The sequence below is a fragment of the Melopsittacus undulatus genome, chromosome 1, assembly GCF_012275295.1.
Source record: "Melopsittacus undulatus isolate bMelUnd1 chromosome 1, bMelUnd1.mat.Z, whole genome shotgun sequence".
In the NCBI taxonomy this organism is placed as follows: Eukaryota; Metazoa; Chordata; class Aves; order Psittaciformes; family Psittaculidae; genus Melopsittacus; species Melopsittacus undulatus.
The window spans coordinates 86,657,259-86,683,137 of record NC_047527.1 but is presented as its reverse complement, the minus strand read 5'-3'; the positions used below and the strand labels follow the sequence as shown (position 1 = coordinate 86,683,137).

Here is a 25,879-nt window from a genome sequence, read left to right as displayed (position 1 = left end):
TTGGACAGCACCACAATTACAACGAATTTAGAAGGCAATTTGTTCCTTTTGAAAGCTGAAAGGCAGAGTGGGACCTTCTTCAACACTTGGCTTTGTTTTCTACAAATCAGAAAAAATATGGGAGGACAACACAAAGACCAGTCACAGCCAGATGTTCATGCTGAGAATTCATCTTACTGAGAATGAACAGGAGCCCTTTAATGGCAACTTGTGGAAAGTGTTACCCACTGGGTGACCTGCTACCTGGTCATCCTGTTTCCTTCCTTCTAAGAATCTTCTTTAAGAATAAGATAATAAGAAGAAAAAGGCACCTTTTACTTAAATTCCCCTCTCTTTCTTCCCTACCTCTGTGATGGCAGTGTTGTTGTGCAGATACATACTGTAGCCATTTGGAGAACCAATTCTGCTGAGAAGCAGATCAGCATAATATTTATGTTTTGGCTGAATTTCTGGACCTGGTTCACATTCAGCCATGAAAACAGGTGAGCCAGTACAATGGAAGTGAATGCACTGGGGAAAAAAAACCAAACAAACAAACAAAAAACCAAACAAAAAAACACAACAAAAGCCAATGTCACCTCTTCCCCCCACATCATTCTTGCTGCAGAACTGACTTAATACATGTGAAAACTACAGCCTAACACTCAGATGGAGAAACACTAGTTTTATATCAGTGAAGCAGAGAAATATAGGGAGACCAAAGGCTGACACCATTCCTGCCCCTATATAAACCCTGAAAGAACCTGTTCATCATCCTCTGCAGTTTTCCAAAGAGCTCTTAATCACAAAGTGAGTCAAGAGACTACCTGACTTGTTTCAGGGCTAGCAGCTTGTCGCCCACATAGACAGCAGTGGACATCATGAAAAGATGTGACTCCCCACAAAGAACTCTGGTTCCACATGGTTCCTTGTTCCTCTGCTTTAGATCAAAGTATCCTAAACCTCAGCTGAGTAGGTTGTGCTGGACATTGTCCACAGAAATACTCCCAAGGTTCAAATGCAGGATTAGACTGCTGTTCTGTAAGAATTGATCGAATCATAGAATCACAGAATGGTTTGGGTTGGAAGGGACCTTACAGATCATCTAGTCCCAACCTCTCTGCCAAAATTGATGGGGGGCTGCTTTCAGCTTATCATTTCTATGCATCAACCTAACTTTGCTCATGCTGGGGCAGTCAAAATCAGCTCTTTATGTTTCTATGTTTCTTATTCCAGGGAAGTTTTTAGAAATATGTTGGTTCACAACAAAGGACAAGAAAATCACATGTCTGAAATATTAACCAGTATTCCTCTTGAAGTGTATTTCTAAACAACTGCTTTGAGCATTTTTAAAGCATGCTTATTTCTGGAAATACCAATATGCAGAACTGAGTCATGCACATCACTTGTGGTTGTTTGAGAGCTGCCTGCTGGTATTAGGCGTTGTCAAGATATTCTCAAAGTCAGCAAGGTACAACCAAAAGGTACCAAGTCCAAAATGTACAGATTTCTTTTGCTGCATGCCATAACTGGGATATTTCTGAGAAACATTTGAGCTGTGTGTTCTTCAGAAAATGAATGGAAATTTTTACACATAGCAAGCTGTGAATGGAAGGACAGATTATGTAAAGCATGGTTCTCTGAAGGGGGCAGAGGCCCTGAGGTGGAAAGTGATTTAGGGTATGAAAAATTTCTCCTTCAGTGATGACATCAGTTTTTAGCATTTTGTTGGGATGTGTGGTGTGTGCTCCTATCGACCCTCTGATATCTACGCTTTTCCATCAGTGGAGTAAGGACTTTAAATTAGATCTTGATTGTCACAATTTGGAATCCATCAAGGCAGAAAATTTCTATTTCTATAAAAAGGACCAATTTTTGTGTGGTCAAGTAATTTTCAAAATGAACAGCTAAAAGGAATTGGTAAGGAAGTGAAAAAGATTAGAAACTGACAAAAAACCTCTGGCTTTATTTCCATGTATCTACTAATAAATATACTTCCCAATTAGAAGATTTTACTGTTAGAAGAGGTACAGAAGACAAGCACTATTGCAGCTGACAGTGAATATGCAGTTCTGAATTTATGTGTAGATTAGCACTATGTACCATAAGGGAAAAAGTAGTCTACTAATGTTACTGTCAGCACTCTCAGAACTGTTATTACCAGCACAACAAAGAGATCTTTCTCTTTTCATACAGCTGGTTTTCAATCGCTCAGTCCAATTATAAAATCTTGTGCTTTTACAAAGTAGGCACCAGAGGGAGACCTGCACTTTAGTTCAACTATGAAATAATGCTGGCAGGAGTCATTCAAAACTGGACAATCAAAGCCTCTTGGCCAATAGACCCTAGGTGGTTCCAGTGAAATTGTGGCTAATGGGAGCACTCAGAGAGGGACTGGCATTTGGTAATCTTCTCTTTTCTAATGGCCAGAAAAACTTAAGAGTGCTCCAAGAGAAAAAGCAGGATTCCAGATTTTAGGCTGCAGATGAACATAACCTCAATCGCTTTGAGCATAGCTGGGAAAGACCTGTTCTTTGCTACCCGTGCCTACCCTAACCTGCTGATGGTTACCACTTCCCAAATCTTCTGACTAAGCTGCATATGTAAGAACTCCCTAAACATGTCAGTCAAAATAAGCTAGATCAGCTTAAGTAATTTAAATAACAAATCTTTCCTAACATGGCTCAAATTGACTGAATTGGATTAGGGAGAGCTCCCATCAGCAGCTCAGCTAGCAGACCAGAGAGGGCAGTAACCCCAGGTAGAGGGTAGTGACGAATGCTTTCGTGTGAACTTGCTCTTCATTGATAAAGCTGCTGTTGAAGGAGGACTGTAAACATGTATATATTGTAGGCAGGTTAGTATTGTTTTCTAAGCCTGATAAAAGACAGCAAGAAAAGCTATCTGGTCAGGGAATGCATTATTCTCTTAAAAATATGTACTCTTAAATTCAACTGGTGAAAGGCAAGAGGCAACGACTTCTAGAAGGCAAGCAAGAGCCCAGCAAACTGATCCTGTGCACATGGAGTCAAGCACACTAACTGGAGTCCATGTATACAGATTAAAAATAATCATTATTATGAAAGATAGGTCTGTTGGTATGGAAAAACAAATTACTCTTTACCTGTACAGCTGGATACAAGGTTTATAGTTATGATAAAGGAGTTATTGATGGGAACATAGAAATGCTCATTGAAAGTATTGCCTATTGCCCATATTTTTTCTCAGCTCCTCATGCACATTCCGAGTTAAGAAAATTGTTGAACAAAGAATAAGGAGCATATTCTAGAAGAAAACCCAAAATTAACTCTGCTTTGCATGATAAAAAAAAAAAAACCCAGCAGTCAATACATCTCTCAAAAGTTTGGGTTTAACTTCAAGGTTGAGAATTTGGGCTTTGCATTTTTGTGTTCAGTAGATTCAACACAAGTTTTCAATGAACAAATTCATTCTAGATGCTTCCATGTACAAATACAAAAAACTTGGCATTTTAACTACAACTACTATACCTTTAATACAATTTTGCACACTACTTTAAAGAAATATCATTACAGGGGAGTTGGTGGGGAAATCATGTTAAAGTTTCATTACAACTGCAGAGGTTATACAACTTCCAAGTTGCCAGCAGCTTCTGAAACTCCACAGATTGAATTGTCAAGGATGCTTTTCCATAGCTGCTTAAAGCAATACTCATGGGATTGCCAAAACTGAAATTGAACCCACTCTTAGAGAAAATCTGGACTCAAATTAACCTTATTGAGCAAAACAGAAGGGGGAAAAAAAACAAACAACCAACCAAAAACCCAACAAAACCCAGAAGTGAGAGGCAGTGAGGGAGAATAATTTTCAGATGGATAAACACCCTAAACTGACTCTGTGTGAAATCCTGAGTGCCAGTGTTAATACAGGAAACACCCAGCTGAGGAGGTGCCTTTCCATTTTCTTGGAAATACATGGGAATGTCTAGTCCTTGAGTATAAGGACAAACAGGAGAATCTAAATATATCTGTACCCTGGTTTTTGCTTGTAGCTTACACTTCTCTCCTGGGAGCATCAAAAGGGACCCCTTCCCACTGAATTCATCCAGAAGGGTAGATTAGCTGTGTACCTTCTATTTCTCTTTTAATTACAACTGCAAACAGTTTTCTTCCCTGACTACAGGACTCAGGATTCAGTCTGTGCACAAATAAGATACAAAAGAAAAGAATTAAGAACCCACAGGCAACCATAAATCTGGCATTTCCTCAATCTAGAGTGCTTGAATTTGTGATGTAAGTAACAGTCTTTTTACTATGTGGTATAAAATCTAAAGAAAAAATCTATTATAAAAAAAGAAGATGCTCAGGCACAGCCCTTGCCTTACAAAGCTCACAATGCTCCTACTTGCAGGGGTGCAAGATTTATCAAGTAGATATGAACAAGGGTCTAACTCAGATGTGGTTTGTTTATATGCACATGCTTTATCAGGCGAGCAAAGTTAATTATCATTTGGTGGGAGCTGAACTTGCAATAGCTTTTTATTATTCCTTGTGGTAACACATAAGCATTGCCAGTTACCTGTATCACAGAGCACACTGCGTATAGCTTCAACTATATTGTTTCACCTTTTTTTTTCTTTTTTTTTCATCAGTCAAATAGTCTTTTTAAAGAGGGTCAAAATAGACAAGTCTGAACTTGTCAATTAGACACGTCTAGGCAAGTGGTGCATGCGGTAGTGGGGAATTGGCCGACTGGCTGCACCCAGAGGTTGTGGCAAATAGTTCCTTTTCCAACTGAAAAACAACTGACTTGTCACTACTGGCGTCCTCAAGGGACCCATTTTGGGCCACACACTTGTTTAATATCTTCATAAGTAATCTCCAGATCTAGATAGGACCAAATGTACCCTGACCAAGTTACGAGGGATACCAAACTGAAGAGGGAAGTGGACACTTTAGAAGGGAAAGTCACCCTGCAGGATGACCTGGATAGGCTGGAATAACAGTGTAATCATTATTACCTTCAACAAGGACAAGTGTAAGGTCTTACACCTGGGAAAACACAATCCAAGAATGCAGCACAGGCTGAGACTGATCTGTCTGGGGAGCAGCTCTGTGGATCTGGGAGTCCTGGTGGACAACAAACTAATGTTTTAGAACAGTGGGCAGTTGTGGTGAAGAAAGCCAAGAGGATGCTGGGTTGCATCAACAAGGGCATCACCAGCAGAGATAAAGAAGTCATCATCCTACTCTACTCAGCTCTTCTCAGGTGACACCTGGAATACTGTCTTCAGATTTGGTTCCCACTATGTAAAAAAGATGTGGACAAGCTGGAGAAGGTCCAGAGAAGGGTAACAAAGATGATCAAAGGACTGAGAAGCCTTGAGAGGAGAGGCTGAGGGAGCTGGGTTTGTGCAGCCTTGAGAAAAGAAGGCTCAGGGGAGACCTTACCACTATATTTCTGTCCGTAGTTACAGGGTGGCCACAAAGAAAATGGAGACTCCCTTTTGGAAATGAGAGGTAATGGGCACAAGTTACTCTGAGGACATTCTGACAAACACAAGAGGAAAATTTTTCACAATGAGAACAATCATCCGTTGGAATAATCGCCCCAGGGAAGCGGTGGATTCTCCAGTGTTGGACACTTTTAAGATTCAGCTGGACAAGGTGCTTGGCCATCTTGTCTAGATCAGGCTTTGCCAAGAAAGGTTGGACCATATGATACTTGAGTTTATAGAATCATAGAATGATTAGTGTTGGAAAGGACCTTAAGATCCTTAAGATCCAGGTTCCAACCACCTGGAATTTTATGATTCTGTTATTAGTTATTTTAAAAGTTATGGTGAGCTACCAAAATGTGCTTTAACATAAGGAATATTTGTATGTGTGATTACACTTCCTAGTTTATTTCCATGAATAATATTCAAAGGTAATCTGGTCTATTCTCAGCCTGCCACCAAATCACCAAGTTATCACAAAATGTAGTATATTGTGCCTGCCTTACATTTCCCCACAACGATGATGTGCAGGGAAGTGGTGGAAAGAAGGAAAAGATTAGACCTGACCAAATTTCACCATTTAGGTACAGTGACTATATTCACTAATTGCAAAAAAAAACCCAAATTCATAGAGCTCTGAACTCTGTGCAATTCATTGTTTTTAATTCTATTTGGTCATGTTTTCCTAAAGAGCATGAGAAGCTAAAGCCACAATACAAGGAAGGGTATGACAATTAAGGAGGCAAGATGCTTGTATTTTTCCCAAAGGATGCAGTATGTACTTATGTATGTACACAGAGTAAGCATAAACTCTATAGCATGTCCCAAAGATCTATAGAATTGATACACAATACACAATCTCAAGAGGCATATCACAAAATAACATCCAGAGACTGCCACAAAGAACTACCAAGATACATAAATCTGTCTACTAAGTCATGCCATTTAAAAAGTTAAAATAGATTTTCCTTGATGTATCATTTTCCACCATACTGTTTAAAAAGTGAGGTATTTTCAATCTAAGATAAGAGTAGGTCTTGCAAACAGAACTCCATTCCTTTAAATATTTTCAATATGATCTTAATTGCATTACCAACACATCTTGCAAACTGAAGAATCTTGCAAAACAAAATTTAGGCACAACTTTACACTTAGATAATACTAGAGCAATTCAGACACCTTTATCATAGTACACAAAATCACTATTCAAACCAGAAAAACCTGGAATTATGGAAATCAAATTAAAGATTTTCTTATAAAGAAGTCAAAACATCTGAAAGAAGCCAGGCAATCTGAAAAGCTACATATCAAACTCAAATTCTACTGTAAAACTGCCATTAAAGTGGAATAAAGTCTTTTAAACCACAGAAGTATTCAAGAACTTCTGAAAAACTGCCTCTGTGCCATTCACAGAAAGGAGGATTTTGTATAGAGTCTTAACTTCCCCCCCTCTTAATCATAGAAAAGTTAATTCTACATGCTTCTGGAGTTTAACAAAACAGAATGTGACAACAGGAGACAAAAATCTGCATCCGAACTGTTAAAACCTATACAGAAATTGCACAAAATAAACAAAAACTGCAGCCAAAAGGAATTCTGACATATTCACCTCTACATTCACCAAAGAGAAAGACCTACTTAGTCTTTTCTACACTGTTTATGAAGTAAGTTGAAGACTAAGCTCAATAGCTGTGACATGGTTAAAAATAGCTGTATGGCTTAAGCATGGCAACTCATACTGCTCCACAGGAAGAATTACTCTCCTGGTCAAAATATTTGCCTTTTCAATGAGCTGAACTTTCAGGTCATCTGTTAACAATGTAGATTCTTTCCTGTCTAGAAGAACCTTATTGTCTCTCCTTTAACAAATAGCGGGGTATGGTTCCTAGCTGGTTGCTAATTCACACAGTTATCATGTAAAAATCTTTCAAAATGCTGTATGCATTGCTTGGGTAATCACGTATTTTGATTCAATAAATCTCATAGTTAATTCCTCGGCATATGTAAAATAAAAATTATTTTTATTATACCCTCTCCCCAGATGCCCAACCCTGCTTTCCCCTCTCTTTTCAGCCTTCCCTTCAAAACCACAGATGCACGTTACAACTGAGTGCAGGGTGCCTTTCATGATGAAAACACTTTTGTCAGATTTTGTAGACAATGTGTGTGAACAATGACTTTAATTTGCTCTCCTGTATAACAGACAACTTCACTCCAAAACACCTGCAACAGGACATCATATTGTGCTTGAGCTAAAGGCATCTTTTTGAAAAATTCACGTCTTTGTTTTCAATGACCTATCCAGAACATCCTTAAATAAACTGTTCTGATAGATAGCTGCCTTCAGTTTTATATTTTTTCTGTTTCTAGAAGAAATTCACCTTTCAGCTTTCGGATCCTGTATTTTGTCATACCGTTGCCTACTATACCTGAAGGACTGATACGTCTGAAATCTCTGCCTCATGTAAGTACTTACAGGTCAGTCACTTCCCAAACTTCCCTCTGCTAAAACTAAACAGACTAAGCTTCTACAGGCTCTTACCATACACCAGGGTTTGTTCATTTACTAGTTTTTAAGGCTTTTCCATGTTAAGCCTCACATCTTTAAGGCTTGACTTGTTTTTTCTGCATCTTCTTAAGTTTATCTAGGTTTTAGGGTTTTTTGCATCTTGAGCTCAAGCAGGATGTAAAAATTTTCTAACATCACTTGAGCTATACAACAAAATAAAGGTACATCTAACTCTACTTGAGATCCTCTATATCCATACCAAGAAACTGCACTGTGCATTTTAGCTTCTGCATCATATGACTGTACTACTCCTTTCCAAAGTACTAGTCTCCATCCTACATGTATGATCTTACTGCCTAGACAGATATATTTAGCTATATTAACATATGTTGAAATGATCCCCATTAACTAAGTACAGACCATCCTTCACACTTACTAATCCATCCATTTTTTTGCACGAATGCCTTTTACCAGAGATTATATTCTATTTTCCTCCAGATCATTATCCAAATCCTTAAAGCAATGGGCTGTGAAAAACTTGTATGAAATCCAACATGAATGTCCTTCATCTATTACTGCTTTATGATCTGCCAATTAACCAGTTTGAGATATATTTAATAAGGCCATGTTGACTTAGCAAAGAGCTAGGTTTTAAAAATCAGAATACCATGCAGTACTGCATCTGTACGAAAGCTTACTGTATCTACACAAGTATCTTTGTCAACCAACAACTTTCAGCCTCATAATAAAGAAATAAATGCAGACAGGTTCTAATCAACACAAATAGCTGGACAAACAGTGACTGTTTTTTTCAGTTTTCTGCTAAGCAATTCTCATTTCAGTCTTTCCACAGTTCTTTCTGTGATCCTTATCAATCTGCCCAGTCTAGTATTTATGTTATATACTGGCCCATCCTATCTCATTTACACTTCTATAACAATTACACTAAAATAAAGTACAAACCCCCGTACCTTGGATACCTTTAGTTGCTTGAGTGTATGTTTGCTTGTTTTAAATCCTGACTGCTGTGGATTAGAGAAAAAATTAAAAAATTTGTTTGTTCCTACCAGAATAAAGAAATATTTTTTGTAAGTCACTGGAAATTGTGAATATAATATCCAGATATTCACCAAAGAACAATAATATTTTGACCCACAGCATGTTTTTTAGAGAATCACAGAATAATATTTTTAGCAGTATTTTAGTCTCTTCTCATCTATTATTGTTTACCCTATCTAGTAGATGCAAATCACTACTGGCATTTTGTTGCTCTAAATAAATAAGAGAATTTTCATATTGTTTTTAACCCCATTTATAGAAAGTTAATGACTAGTGCCTATGTAGAATCATTGAATAGTTAGGGTTGGAAAGGACCTTAAGATCATCTAGTTCCAGCTCCCCTGCCATGGGCCTCACACTAGACCATGTCGCCCAAGGCTCTGTCCAATCTGGCCTTGAACGCCGCCAGGGATGGAACATTTACCACTTCTATGGGTAGCCTTTTCCAGTGCTTCACCCCACTCATAGTAAAGAACTTCTTCCTTATATTTAACCCGAACTTCCTCTGTTTAAGTTTGAACCCATTCCCTTTTTTCCTGTTGTTACAGTCCCTAATGAAGAACACCTCTCCAGCATCCTTATAGGCCTCCTTTAGACTCTGGAAAGCTGCTATGAGGTCTCCATGCAGCCTTCTCTTCTCCAGGCTGAACAGCCCCAACTTTCTCAGCCTATCTTCATAAAGGAGGTGCTCCAGCCCCTTATAATCTACTATGAATGGCCTTTTTATTGAGACAGCTAGTAGCCACTCCTGCTTACGGCATTTTCTCTGAATCTTCATTCATCTGAATTTTTCACCTCTGCCTTACTACACTGACAATTTCACACCTACATCTAATGACTTTTCCTTGTAAGAGTTACAAATCCCCTGGGTAACTTTTGTTTTAAAGTAATATGACTTTGAAACAAAACTGTTTTCTTAATTTTTATAGCAAAATTTGTAGTATGTCACTTTTAGGAAACCATCTTTTCAGAAAAACTGATTACATATTAGTGCCAAGGCCTCTGATGGACAGAGCAGATTCAAATAAAAATGGTAACTATTTGTGCTGATTGTTCTCATGGAAGTGATCTTTCATTTAATTTCATTTTGCTAGAAGAATAAAGTTGAGCAGAACAGAATTTCTCATTCTCAGAAAAGTGTGATGGCCTGCACATATTAGAAATTCCAGGAAAATTTTATTAACCATCACCTAATGTAATCATTCTGAAATAATAATGCATAGTTTCTTTGCATCTAGATATTTAAAGAAAGATTCCCCTGTCACATAAATCACAGGAAATTATGCCTTTACCTCTGTAAAATGAAAGTTCAGACCTTACAGAACTTTCTGAGGCAACTTCCTATCCTTAAGCGTACACTTTATTTGGTTGCTTATGTCTTGCAGATAGTCAAAGAAATAGAATGCAATGTTTTTATCCTTGTTTTCTGGAAGTAACAAACCTGGTGCATAGGCTGACTGTTAAAACAATGTCAGAACTGAACCACAAAGGAAAAATGGAAGGGCCAAGAATAATGGCCTGATTTTATAATTTGGTTTTGCTCTTAATAAAGTCTGGCACTCAATAAAAACTGGCATAGTGGAATTCTGTTTGACTTAGTCATTTTCACATATGTAGTCTAAAGTGTTCACTGTTGAGTTCTGGTTTTGTTTAAAATACTTCATTGGCAAGTACGTAAATTGGAATATATTGGACTGGGTTTCCAGACAATGATCAACAGAATTTCTTTTTTTTTTTTTTTTGACTGCCTGTAATCCTGGTTTGTACTTTAAAATTATTTAATAATTTGTTGGGTTTGGTTTTTGGGTGTTTTGTTTGTTTGTTTGTTTGTTTGGGAGGGGGGTGGTGTTTGGCTTTAGTTTGTTTGTTTTTTTAACTAAATGAAAGATCAATGCCAATGTTGGCAATGCCATTAAATTGTACTGGTTTAGAAGTAAAGTACAGCTTTCAAACTTATTGCTACATGCACCTGTTAAAACAATGAGTCATCTGAATATACATTCATGCAATCTTAATTTCTGTATGCTACACCCCTGAAATAACCAACATTCTATTCTATGGTTTTATACCACATACAAATGCAGATTACATTTGTAGTAAGTATATAAAATCATTTAATAAGAGAAAAATGTCTTTTAAATGCTGAGTACATAATCTCTTTTTATAATCATATTTAATATTTAGAAATAATAATAAAATCACAGAATAGTTAGGATTGGAAAGGAACTTAAGATCATGAAGTTCCAACCCCCCTGCCATGGGCAGGGACACCTCACACTAAACCATACATTTTTTAATTAGCTATTAGCTACACATATACAATTCACAGAATAGTTCTGCTTAATATAAACAAAATTAAGTGGCCTACACATAGAGAGAACTGAGAACATTGGATTTGGGGCACTTAAACTACTTGTCTGTTTTCTAAATTCTCACTCAATTACTAGCTCTATGTTCCCAAAGCCTTCCATAATACATCACTAGCCTTGTAGTCTTTAGTATTAACAGATATTTTTCTTCCCTAACCAGTTTTTATTTATATACTAGAAGGAGTTAAAAAGCAACACAGTTTACTTTCTCCTTATCAGTTTTCCCACCTTCTCATAAACATGTTCAAAGTGAAAGTAATTTGTTCCTGCCCATGAAACCGAAACCAAAAGTAATTAAAGCGCAAGTTTTTTTACCAGTAGATATTGACAGCACTTATACTTTGAAGTTTAATTCCATTGAAGGGGCTAAAATAATCTTTATGAATATCAGCATTTCAAAGGAAATGCAGCTTAAAGGGAGCTCAACTGTGAGGAGACATCCCACTCCATCCCCACTGCCCACTTAAAGAATAACCAGAATCCTTAGAAATAAATTATACTTTTAACTATGTTTGTATATCACACCCCCATCTCCAGACTGGCATCAGACCATGATTATAATACAGCCAAGGTGGGCAGGCGAAAGACAAGCTTACAGGGCTACAGAATATTCATTACTTGTGGCACACTGAAAGTAACAAAAAGATTCAGCAAGCTTTGTAACTGCTGCCCTTAAATAAAATGCAGAGAATTGTTAATAAGTAGCAGTTACCTGTCACTGAGAAGTAACTGGAATTCCAAATTGTTGCAAAAAGGAGTTTTCCATTTACAGTTTAAAGTGGAAGCTCAACCAGCTACTAGAACTACACAGTACAGTGTCTTCTGCTCTGAACATGATCACCCCGTCTCTCAGTGCAATCCCTTTCTCAGGGACACGGCTCCTCTCCTGCGTGGTGTGACATGACCTCAAGGTGCAGTCCAGGAATATGGGCTCTGTGACTCAGCACAAGCCAAGGGCAAGAAGCTGTGCAGCCACACTACAAGTCAGCCCAGCAAGATGATCCAGCTGAAAATTAAACATGCAGTTTGATGTATTGCTTGGTTTGTTGTGTTTTTTTTTTTTCTTTTTAAACAGAGCCAAGTCATTGCTGCAACACCCACCACATCTACCCAGATTTTTCTCCTGCCTTCCTTCCACTATGCCATATATTCCTGCTCCTTTACTTGAAGTGGCACCTCTGAAGTGGTTGGATTTCAACCTCAAGTCAGTCAGAAAACTGCCAGCAAACTATTTCTACAAAAGCACTGAGTGGCCTTCAGCTAGACAGCCTTCCTTAAATGGCATTCACCTGACGCTGTGACACAGATCAGTGCCAGTGCAAAGGAAGGGGGAAGAATGAGTGGCTTGTTGAAGGAGGCAGTGGTGACAAGCAAGGCTCACAGCATTTCAATTTGCTTAAGCTGTAAAAAACAGAGCCCTCAGACTCCCACTTGAAAGTGGACAAGGAATAGATCATCTTCTTCCTTAATATTTAAGTTTCAAACCCAACTTCCAGATATCACACCACTCAAAGAAACATCAAGGGAAAGAGAGGAAAACTGACACAAATGCTGTTGGTATACACAAATTTCCCCAAGTCTCAGGAGTTGCTTACTGAGGCTGGTCTGTGGCTCAACAGCTTGAATGACCTTCCACACCTGCTTCGTCATCCTGACAAGTATGTGCATGGACATGCACTGAACCAGACTGAGGAACTGATTCAACCAAATAACCATTTTTGGAGGCAGGGTTTTTTGTCTGGTTGGGTTTAATTATGCCAGATTGATTCTCCAATCCTCTTAGCACATGACCAAGCTGCTCTTCTGGCTCATCGGATGGAACAGCTGACTGTTTGGAGGAAAGACCTGCTGAAGTAAATTACAAAGCACTGCCACCCAAACATCTTCTGAGATTGAATGTAAAATGAAGTAAAATACAACAGTTATGGTTTAAAAGCAAAACTTCAGTTTTGTTGATCATTTACTGTCACTCAGTAAACAAACCTTAAAACAGACCATAGTAGCTCAGAGCAGTGCCCAAAGACTTTATACTTCAACAGCAAAATCCCTTAATAACTTTCACCTACTAACACAGTTTACAGTCCCAAGGGAAGGCTGTAATGAATGAAAAATTGGGTATTATCCCTTAGGTTCAGAAGACAGCAGAAAAAGGAAAAAAAGAAAACCAAACCAAATCCTGCAGTGCTTAGGAGGTCACATTTAAGTATATTCAACTTAACTGAATAAATTAACCTGATTATCCTTTCTATACCTCTTTGTAGAGAAAGGGATGAAGTCTGATGACCTTCCAGAGAAATTTTACTTAGAAGGTCTGAATGGCCCTCTGGATGACTCTCATCACTGATTAGAGAGGATATCAAGGATAACACTTGATTCTAGTTAAATATCTCTCTGCAGTTAGCTCCACCAAAACCAAACCAAACCACACCAACAACATAAAAGGAAGACAGGTTTGTCTGTCACTTGTATGTCCAGGACAGCTTCTCTCTCTAAGACCCAATCAGCCTTTACACTAAGATGTTCTGACAGTACTTACCTGGGGGAGAAAAGGGAGGAGAAAAAAGGCTTTACACTGCCTGTGCTTTGGTGCAGGGATTCAAACTTTGTCAGGGAGATGAGCAAATGATTAGCGGTCACCTCTGAAATATTCAGTCTGAGTGATATTCTCAGTGCCAGACTGTGACAGAGGAAAGAGAATTACATCTTCCAAGAGAGTATCCACAGATCCTAATGATGAGAGCCTCCATTTTTCCTGAACAACCAATTCCCATTCTATAGAAGATAAGGCAGTTATACCAGGATATGCCTTCTTTCCCCTACATAACAAAGTTCCAGTTTCTTGCTCAGAAAAAGATATAATCATCCTTACTTTGCAATCATTAGACAACTAATTCCACACTGAAAGTGCACTTTTCTGAAGAAGTTGGATGGAAAAAGATTTTTCTGGTGGTTTGACTGAAAACTAGAGAGACAGGTATTGGGAAGGCACTGGGAAGGTGGAGCTCAAACTATTGACAAAAGGGACAAAAGATTAAAAGAGAGTATTTAGTGAAAAGTAGAACATAAAATAATGTTTTCACAGTCCAATGACTACATTCTTCTTCCACTTCTCATAATTTACTACATCTCAGTATACTTTAAGACTTTAATTAGCATACAAAGATCTAAAATCCTTGCCCCAAAATTAATCACTTCTAGTCACATCTTAGTTCAAGCTTCATAAACATAAACAAGTGTATAGAAGAAAAATAAGAGAGACAAATAAAGCATTATTTTACTAGTGGAAAGAATAAAACCACATAAATACATGAATATAGATATAGGTCAAGATACTGACTCATTAATTCCCATTATTTACGAAAACATCCATCATAAGCAAGCAAAAAAGTCAAAAGACATTTTTACTTGACAAGAAGAGTGTCATAATAAAGAAAAATATTTTCTATTCATGCAAGGAATCATTTTGTTACAATTAATAGCTTTGATTAAAAAAATATATATGTTCAAGTGCAGAAGATTAAATTCTTTAGAATAAACTAGGTTGTAATTACTTGAGTAAGGACTTCAATGTTGAATAATTCAATTAATATTGAATATATTCAAATAATATACAGCAATTAAAACAGGAACTTTCCATTTCACAGACCAATACCAGCAAACAATGACTAACTTACATCTTCACTTGCACAGAAAAAACCCAAACACTATTGAAGTGTAATTTCAATGACAGCTGTCCATCACTCCTTGCTTTTCACAAGTATCCAAAGGATACTAGAGCCTAGCAAACATTTTTATCTGAAAAATGGAAGAAAATAACACAGGAATAGGTATAAACAAATAAAAGTAGCTTCATCTGTCACCATGGGCGGATCAAGACCTAACGTTCATGGGGACAGAAACCATATCAGGTCCTTGTGTTCATTCTATCTTCTTACTAAATTTATGTTTTACCACTAATGGCAGCAGAGGAAACCTCCAAAAACACCATCTTACTCAATATGCTTGCTCTGCATTGCACCATTTTGAAGGCAAAACTGAACTTAAAATTGAAATTGATCCTTGTAAAGAACTGGTTTTAAAGATAAGACATTTTAATGATTTATCTCAACAAGCCTTTTCTTAAAAAAATCCAATAGTCAAACAAACCTGCTATTAAATCTTTACTGATAAGAAAGTAGAGAAGCATGGCATGGTTTGTATACAGTTACGACACACATATCCTGCTGATGAAAAAATAAGCAAGATCTCATGTTTGTGTGTTTTTAAAGATTTATGGAGTAGTAGTCCTTCATGTCCATTGGTTTCTGTAGTCACAGCCATAAGCTGTCATAAGTCATAAGCTGCATAAGTCAATTCAAAAACTGCTCAATGCACTGACTTCCATGTTTTAATACTCCTACAATGCTACATTTTAAAGAATCATCCTTAAATACAATAATTTTCATCTTCTCATTCAAAACCTAGTATTTTATTCTTAGATAGTTGGAATAAAATGCACAAATAAAGCACAAATCTCAGAAGATCTGAAGAGTACAATGTGGGGCAAAACAAATCAATTTAGGAGCTGCCCTTATACAAGAGAGATGCCTCTAACATGGGTGACATAGTGTCTGAAACACTGATGGATCTTTCAAAACAGGACACTACCTTATTTGCCATCAGCATAAGGAAAAAAGTCTTTGTTGTTACTGATGATGATTCCTTGACAACTGGGTAAAAATACAGCTTTTTCCAGTGTTAATTCTCTGGAAGTCATGCCTTTCAAAAGTCATATGATAGTGAACTCATCCTAGCCTTCTGTATTACATCGTCTAATGGACATTTTTTCCAGATTAAAAAGATAGAGAAGTGTCCTTTACTCTCCCACTCAACACGTACCCATTACTATCTGACTGATGCTATCAGATCAATACATGAAGTACATAACACTAAGCATATGAACCACACAAAGGAAAGAAGAATTTGAGAACAATTTGTGAGCTGGGCTCTAACTTTCTCTAGCCATTTCCCTACACTGTAAAGAACCTGGTGTCCACTGACAGTTTGAATTTTAACTTTGAAACTTTTGACCTTACTATATCATAACTGAAAATTGATTGATTTCTCTAAAACTGCACTAATTTAGAACTTCTGTTGCCTTTAGGAATATCTGGACATCTAGTTATCCCTTCAGCTGCAAAGGATGATGGTGAGCTGTTCCTATGGACGCCTCATCACTCTTCCAGAGGAAAAAGCTCTATAGCATCACTTTGAGGAAGCATGAGGAACTGTTTAACTGGAAATGCTCACTCAACTAACCATCAAGTTGCTTTGAATACATCTATTTAGAATAACTTCAGATCTAATTCCACCAAAAATAGACTAAGTTAAAAAGCTCAAGGTTCTCAGTCTGGTGTAAATATCACTGCTTCTATTGTCTTTCTGTTTCTTTGTTCTTAGAAAGCACTGTTAATCAAAGATTGAGTTTGGTCCCTATCTGTGACCCAAACAAGTGAGAAGAAATGTGCCAGCCTTGAAAACACGAAGGCCCATCCAAGAGTATAGAGTTACTGTTTGGCTAAAAACCTATAGAGAAAAAAAATCTCTGTTTGTTTTGTTTGGGTTTTTTTTTCACTCTTTAAGGAAAAGTTTTCCATCCATCTTCCTAATTTTAGAAAGATTATGCTCCAGTACAATCTACTACAGTTTATACTTAAGTCTCACAAAATAGTATTAATTTCAAACAACGAAGTTAATTCTTAGAATTATTATTACACATGCTATTACAATTAATTTCATTCTGTAGCCATATTTCTCTCTAGATTTTCTAGACTAGGAGTTTACTCACACAAAGCAGTTAGCTAGGCCTTATTTAGGCATACAGACCTTAAGCATGTGAAGTCTGCACTGAAGACTTTGCTGATATCTAAAGTGTACACTGCTGATTATTTCAGATTTCACTCAGAGTTGGTGTTTCTGTTTTGGCTGATCACATACACTAACATCCTCTTCTTGAAAACTACAGTTCAAGTTAATAAACTGTTCAGGAGCAGCAATGTATTCAGTGATTATGACTCAGAAAAGACTTGTGCAAACACCTTAAATTCTACCATTTGAACAAGACCCCAGCAAGTATTTAGAATATTGTCTGAAGAGAAACAACAGTTGAGCCTGACTAACCACTGTGCTAAGACGAGTGAGTGACCTGGCAGTCATACCATACTCCTGCTTACCACACCCTGCCAGGATCAACAGAAACATGCAAGACACTGCTCTTTCTGCAGACGTGTCCACCTTTGCCTAAGCCTGAAGCCGCAACCCCCTGGCAGACATGCACAGGGACTGAAGGTGGGCTCTGGTCATGTAGGGAACTCAGGGCATGCTGCTGGCATTTCATAACCAAGGCCGAAAACTGCCTTGGTGCCAGCAAAACTAACCATGAAAGCTCCTGATGATTACTGCTGTGCCACATTTCCTTTCTCACCCCCTACAGTAAGACATTACAGATCTGTGATAGGAATCAGGGTGCTGAACTGGATGGAAATTTTTGTGTCAGTACATATAGACTTACATTCTCATGAGGTTAGTTTTAACCTTCTGAGGCACCTAGCCACTAAAATATGATGCAAGAGTCATGCTGTGCTAGCACGAGCTATATTTTATATATATGTACATATATATATATATATATATATAACTGGGGAAAATCAGGTGCTGAAATCAAAGCACAACAAATGAGCCTGATTTAGCAGCCAGCCAAACTACAATACAGCTAACTTTTCCAAAGTTACTTTAAATTGTTTTGTACCCTTCATAAATCTACATTACTACTGGTAACAAAAATGTTATCAGTCTACAGACCATGTTGCACTGAAGAACTCAGGTTTATGGAAAGAAATTCAAAAAACATAGACTTCTGAATATCCACTAAATGCAACATTCAACACGTCACTGTGTCAGGGAAGTATTTTGGAGTTAAGATATATTCCTTTCAACACTCTTAAGAATGTATCTTAGTGGTTCCCCATCACACATATTAACAAGATGTACACACCTGACATGTTTCTGTGATAAACACATCACAATGTATTACCCATAATTTGCTTTAAACTGTGGCATCTTCAAATTAAAGCCAAACTTTTTATTATTCCCTAAACCAGGCAGATTCCCATAAACTAATGTCTTACATGAAGTGGAAATGCTTAAAGAAGTAGTTAAATGTCTTTGCAAAACAAAAACGACAAAAAAATAAAAATAAAGCACATCTCCTTCCTTCCCTGTTCATTCAGGATACTAAAAAAAAAAAAAAAAAAACACAAAAAACCCCCCAAACAAACAAAACCCCCCCAAACAAACAAATTAAAAAAAAACCCAAACCCTAAATCCTGCGGTTTGATTTCTCAGACGCTACTATGACAAACAGCAAAGACTGAACATTAAGACTCGTTTTCCTTAAAAGCAGTGAAACTTTCAGAAACTGTGGGGGCAGAAGAGTTGGAGAGGCACAACTACAAATGTGGTTAGGCCACTTAAAACACATACCTTATCTTTCCCCACCAACAAAAAATGAAACAAACAAACCATCAGATATAACATGGCCAAGAAGAAAGATTTGATCAGAGCTCTACTGATTAATTTTATGAAGTGTGATTATAAAATGTGAAGCCTCACTGAAGAATCACAACATAACTGATAGTTACAGTAGTTACTTTGTTTCGGTATTCAGTAAAACTAAGACATTTAATAAACAGTTGCCTTATTTTGCATTTTATGCTGGCAAAGTGACTTGAAAATCATTTAAAAATGTAAATCTATGATTATTTTTTTTTTCCATATCCATTTTATGTATTCATACATATTCATAGATTCCTTGAAAAAGATCTACAGCAGGTCACCATTAAGGGACACATGTAAATCTTTTGAGGATATTTATGAAGACCGTAAATATTCTTGCCTTTACAGTGTTCTGAACCAGTGACATGCCAATTTTCTCTTCCTCTAAGTAATACAGAGAGAAATTTAAACAAATTTTTTCAAAGAACACAAAATTCTTGGTGTAAATATTTAAAGACTATAAAAAATAGATAAATAAAAGTTCCTCTTAGAGAAACACTAAATAATGAAAAATACAGGACTTCCTTTTTTTAAGATATTTTCTGGGCTAGCAATAAACTGCCAGAGAAAGCACATGGTATATTTAATATGGGAATTATTATTGCTTAACTCAAAGACAAACAAAAAAACCCAACAACCTTGTATTTATTGAAAAATAACGTTATCACATGCCAAACAGCCACTCAAGACCTCAAAGGCACAAAAGAAGTTAACAGGGAGAGGCTTGCGCATACAGTCTGTGGAGCTCATGCTTCCAACAGACACCCCGAAATAACACATCACCCAGTAACACCAGGTTTGGATCCTATTACAGAAGAGTGGCATTATAGGCCTGCATTATCAGTTATATACAACAGATCTGCACATCCACTTGACACATATTTAAGAAGTCATTCTGGTTGTCAAAAGTTTTAAATCAGTTTTGCAAGTGTGGAGCATTTATAAGAGAGAGATGAAACTGTAGCCACTAGTAACTTTGTTTTTCTAGCACTCCGGCACAGGTCAGACATTGCAGCAGCGGTCAGGAAGAAATGAAGCTGCACCCACTGGGAAGTCAGAAGGACATGCCATTGGTGATGCTGCTCCAGCTACACCAACCTTCCTGGGGAACAAGGGGCTGTAGCATGTCTCATTAAGTCCTTTGTGTCCAGTAATTTATCCTCATTCAAGAGGTACTGAACGTCAGCGTAGCAGGAGCAACCCTTTGCAGTAGTAAAGTCTTGTAAGTTGGAAGTAATTATTCTGTAACTCTAAATGTGACTGGCACCACTTTAGCCAATTGACCAAAAAACTCAAGAAATTAAATCACAGTCTGCTGTGAAAGACAGAGACTGTATAGGTAAGAATTATCACAGCCTCACATGCTTTATGGATGGGATATCTTTCCCACTCTCCTGCTTCCTCCTTTTTTTCCATCCTTTCTTTCTGTGATAGACATGGGCAATTTGAAGCAAGTTACACAGAAAAATATGACATATACATGTATGTACAAAATAATGCATGAAAAATGCTAAAACATCTTCTTATCTGTGAACTATTTGCAATCCTATACAGGATCCCATCAGATTTTCATTCTTTTGGCCACAGATGTCTGAACTCTGGGAGCAGCCACTAAAGCCATGTCAGGCCAGTGGCACTGCAGAAAGCAGGGCATACCAGAGAAACCCCCAGGGGCTTAGGTATTTCCCCAGCAGCAGCAGATGATGGGACACCTGACCTCCTCAATTCTGTCTGAAGCTCTAGGACAGGAGGTTAGAGAGATAATCCAAGCTGGTGAAAAGCAGTGTGGCAAGGAACATGGGAAAAAGAGAAGTTTCTTGCACTGAACATGGTGGCTCCATTTCTGCAGTGCTCTTACATTCGTGCTCTGGTTTAAAGAGGTGAAAGTCAGCAGAAAGAGATGAACCTCTAATCCTCAACTCTATTTTAAGTCAGATGTACAGTTCCTAAGGGGTGGAAGCAATGCAAACAGGTCTGATGTAAATTTCTAGTCTTATTTAGTTAGCAAAGGCTAGTCAAGCAAGTCTTAGTCTTTTATCTCTTTTGAAACATGCAGTAACATTTGCACCACTTGCTGTCAAAATAAAATCTGAAAGATTCAGGCATTACAGCTCAACAACTGTAAGACCCCTTTTATGAACAAGTGTCACTGATGTTTAACCAAGATCTTTTGAATCAGCACATCAGAAATCAGCAGCAGAAGACACATCCCAAGATAATTTGGACTTCCTGAAAGACAGGTTGAATTAAAACAACCCATTTCAATGAGGAAAAATGTCTGTTGCCCAAATAGGCAATTCCAATTTGTTGTTAACAGCAATTCTTATTATCAAATAGCCAAAAGAAATTAAAACAAACTCCAAGCTGCACACTGTAGACTGGATTTACCCTTTCAGTTAACTTAAGACAAACAAATGTTTAGAACTTACAGTAAATACATGCAAAATATGATGAAGATCTGATCACTGCAGTGTTACCAGGGTTGAGAGAGAAACTTTGGTTTTATGTGGGTAATTCCCATGCAGTATCAAATTTTCAACTAAATGACAGCATTTCTCCCTCAGTTTTCCACACTCTATCATTTAAAAAACTAGCACAGTAGCCAAAAAACAGCCCAAGGGATCACTTTTTTTTTTTACTTCTGCCCAATACTGTATACAGAAAGTTTACATTTTCATGGAATAACTGTCTTTAGGTCTTACTTATCAGATGATCAAACTTGACATATAGCCTACTGCAAGGCCATAGAACGTCAGCCATTAGCTTCTGAAATTAGTTTCAATTCATAATTTTACTATATCTGTATAATTAAATGTGAAATGCTTTAATTCTAAAAATAAAACCAAAAATGCTGAGTCAGCACTGGACATGAAGTATCACCTTGAGAATACTAAACACTGGGATGCAAAAAAATATCCACACATGTATTTTACAAGACACTTGAAGAATTAAAACAAACACTTTCCATTCTATAAAACATACCCAAACACATAATTTTGAACTACAGGCCTTCAAATATATCCATGGCAACCAATCAAGTCACCTTTAAAACTGTAGCTTGACGAGCAACATCAAGGTGGAAATACAGAGTGAAGAAAAGACACCAATGTACTTGCAAAGTTCACAGTCTTGCTTACTTCTTGGCAAAACTCAATAAAAATGTTTTGATATGAGTAGGAATCATAGCCCAGGTCTAACTACAGTTACGCAAACGGGATCCTGTGGGCCTTGTATATCAGTTGTACGAGTAATTGTCAGAGGAAAGATGGAAACACTCGGCTGTTTGATTAGATACGATCTCCAACACGGAAAGAACTTCAATGTATTTCCACTGCACTTAGTACAAAGTGGGATCACTTCCACATTTAATCAAACAAATTTATCATGCCAACCACAATTCAGGATGACTTCAGTCCTGGACATCACTGCAAGGGTCTGCCAGAGGAGATCAAGTGATTTGACTGCAGAGCAAGTAAACATAGTTTGCTTCCAAAAGAACCTTCTAAATGAGGTGGGTATACCACTTCTAATCACCTCAGTGAAAATTATAACAATAAGCAACAATCTTTCAGAGGGCGGGAATCAGTCGGTAAAGTAAAGCAAACTTGTCACAGTGTAAAAGAAAGTAGCCCTACTATCTGCCCAAGCAGCTGAAGGGAGGTCTTTCCAAAAGCCACAGTAATGCAGATGGCAGCAGGCACACACAAACAAGTATGCTGTAAGATGTCAATGCCTATTGAAACAAAAATGGGGGAAACAACTCCAAGTGGCACCTTTTCATATGTTTTCCTTTACCTGTCTTGTTTACCAGTTTCGCTATGTCTGTCTACCTCACCAACATATTGTCACTTGAATAATCAAACAAACAGAAAAACTATGTTATTCACCTCACCCATGGAGCTTGGCAACATTACTACTTGTTTCACTTTCCGTGTAGGAAAAAAGAGACTTCCCAACATTTTTCAATTAAAGTTTCATATTTTCTTCAAATCTTCCCCCCACCTCAAAAATGCAGGTAATCATTACCACAACCTCTAAAGTGTCTGGGAATGAATGACATACAGGATATACAGGCTGCCCAGCAATGTCATCCTTCCAGCCCAGTAGTGTATTTCAAGGTTTCTATCTCTGAATTCCACCTCACTGGATTATAGTTTGGCTCCTTCTCTCCCACAAACAACAAATGAATTCATAAAGATTTTTTTCTTCTTAAAAAAAAAAAGAAAGAAAAAAATGAACTTACCATGATTTTTATTGTTTATAAGAGGATTTCTCATTTGCATTTTGGAAGAGCCATGACACATATCAGCAGTAGTTGGTATTCATACTTAGTCTAACAATTGCAAATAGATTATACACTTTTTTTGACTGAGACACGAGAGCAAGATTCAGAAGGAAAGATGAAGGTATAACAAATGGCACTGGGTTTCAATCACCAGATTCAAAGAATATTGTATGGTATTAATAACAAAGAAAATATCCATGAAACAGAAGTAAATCCCCAGTCAACAACATGGGCAGTTGACAGAAAGGTTTAAATTAGCTAATAGTCAACATTTCAGGTCAACCTGCAGTTACACACTTCCTAAATTAGTCTTCACTATATTTCAGTTAGTTATTATTTTACGATTTTTCAGCCATGGCTATAAATTTCACTGAAAGATACAACTTGTCAAAAATGAACAGCAATTTAGAAAACAAAAGTAGCAAAAAAGACAGCTTGACCAAATGCACATAAACTTTGCACTTACACAATTAAAGGATATGTCTGATTTTTAAAATTCAAAAGTAGTTTATCAACTTCAGGCATTTTGCAGAAGAGGTTTTTGCCCAGCAGACTACACACGCTGCCTGCCTAGTGAGGACAGCCACGCTCAACAACCTACTGAGCCTTTTGCACAAGCCAACATTTTAACAACCAAGAAGAGTAATGCGCAGTGGCCACACTAAACCTCAGCCCAATATCCAGCAAATGCAACTCTTCTGGTCACTTCTTAAACCTATCAAAATCGATATCCCATTCTCTGTCTTTGATCAAACACAGCAACACACAAATAACAAGCATTGGCCACAGAACAGTCTATGGGTCCAAGTCCACAAACACAACAGAACTTCATCCAAAGTCAAAGGAAGTTGTTGGCAATCCTGTCACACACAGACCGGTTCCTAAATTTCTCTCCTTGCTTCCAGGAGAGATCCCTTCAAGACTGGCTTAAGCCACACTATGAGGATGGGGAAACTTGCCAAAGCAATTGGCCATGATTTATCTTGTCTTGGGAATACAGGCCTTCAGTCTTCTACCTTATCAGTTCAGCACCTCTGCTCGGCAGTCAACTTGCTTCAAACATAAGCCCACCTAGGGCACCTTTCACTGGCTTCTGCGGGTGTGTTCACCCACAGCAACACAAATGTAACTGCGTTAACGGGAAACACACGTGCACCGATGGTACAGTAAGACATCTTGTTCTGTCAAGTGTCCTGCAGACTGCCTGTCTCCCTTTGACCTTATCCTTCCAGCCTCTGGATATAAATATTTTTGATAGAACACTGCCTGGATGTACTTGGAGATAAAGCAGTTTTGGGTTTGGGTGGCCACTTCTTTACCCAGAAGACAAGAATGGCTCCAAAACAACAGCTTTTCACTCCTAGGGAAGACTTCTTGTGAAAATAAAAACAAGGAAGTTAAATCCAAGAGAGCCATAATGCTTTTCAATTAAGGGCAAGGATGTGAAATTGCCACACATAAGACAGGAAATTCAAAGTTAGGCTGTCACTTCATTCCCTTCTTCACCCCAAAACCTTCCTCTCCCGTCAGCACACCCTTTGACCAGCTCCCGAGTGATGAGCGAAGGATGGCATGTCAGAACCTTAACTTTGAATATTTTTGGCTTCTCTTGCAACCTTAACCGTATCGTTAGAGCACGGAGAGCCGAGGAGTTTAAATTTTAATATTTTGCATCATCGCAGCTTGCTGCATGGCCAAGGCACAGGATGGTGGCACAGGACTTCGGTACAGACACCAATCCAGGAGGAAAGCCCCTCTTGCCCTCCCTCCCCCTCCGGACACATGCAATAACTCGGCTTTGCACGCATTTTTGCACACCGCCGGGCTCGCACTTCGCCGTGCTCACTCCCGGAGCAAGTCGCGGCTGTCAGCGCTGCTCACCCCATCCAGAATCCTCTCCCCCCCGCCCCGTTCTCCTTCTAGAGTCAAAGTGCTGTGTGAACGGGGGGGTTGGAGAGAGAAGGGGAGAGCGCAGGCCACGGGTAACACTTTGCCGTCTCCTTCCAGTCACATTTCCGTCCTCCTCCGGCAAAACTGGGGAGGGAAGGGGCGGCGGGGGGAGGACGGGGGGGCACACACGCAGGCGCCGGGCCCAACGGGAAGGGGCAGCCGCAGCAAGTGTGGGTGACAAGACTGCCGGCTCTCCCGAGAGCAACAAAAAGGCGGGTGGGGTGGGGTGGCCGGTGGGGCCGGGGGCAGGGCCGGCGCTCGGGGGCTGTTACCTCGTAGAGTTCCTCGGAAGCCATGCTGGGGAGCCTCACAAGGTGGAGTTGGGTGCTGGTTTGGAAATACTTTGTTTCAGTTGGTATCCGTGTGGCCTCCTCCTCTTCCTCTTCACCCTCCTCCTCCTCTTCTTCTTCTTCTTCTTTTTCTTTTTCTTCTTCTTCTTCTCCTCCTCCTCCTCCCGCTATCCTTCTCCTCCTCCTTTTCCCCTCCTCCTCCTCCTCTTCTTCTTCCTCCTCCTCCCTGCGCGTCTCTCTCCAGCGCAACTCGCAGCTCCGGTCGCTAGCAGCCGGTGAGGTGCTGCCGCCGCCGCCGCCGCCGCTGCTGCTGGTGGCGGCGGGTCTGCGCGCACGGCAGCTGCGCAACTCGCTGGCTCCCCGCTCGCG

The 25,879-nt window shown here is 38.6% G+C and overlaps 1 protein-coding gene across 1 annotated transcript in view; it reads right to left on the bottom strand.

Moving 5' to 3' along the window:
• Window positions 1-25,666, bottom strand: part of CDYL (chromodomain Y like) — a 106,430-nt gene extending 80,764 nt beyond the window's left edge. Inside the window, exon 1 of the mRNA XM_005149917.3 lies at window positions 25,493-25,666. Coding sequence (XP_005149974.1) covers window positions 25,493-25,516 — 24 coding nt within the window. The 5' untranslated portion in view covers window positions 25,517-25,666. The remainder of the gene's footprint in view (window positions 1-25,492) is intronic.
• Window positions 25,667-25,879: the final 213 nt, after the last annotated feature.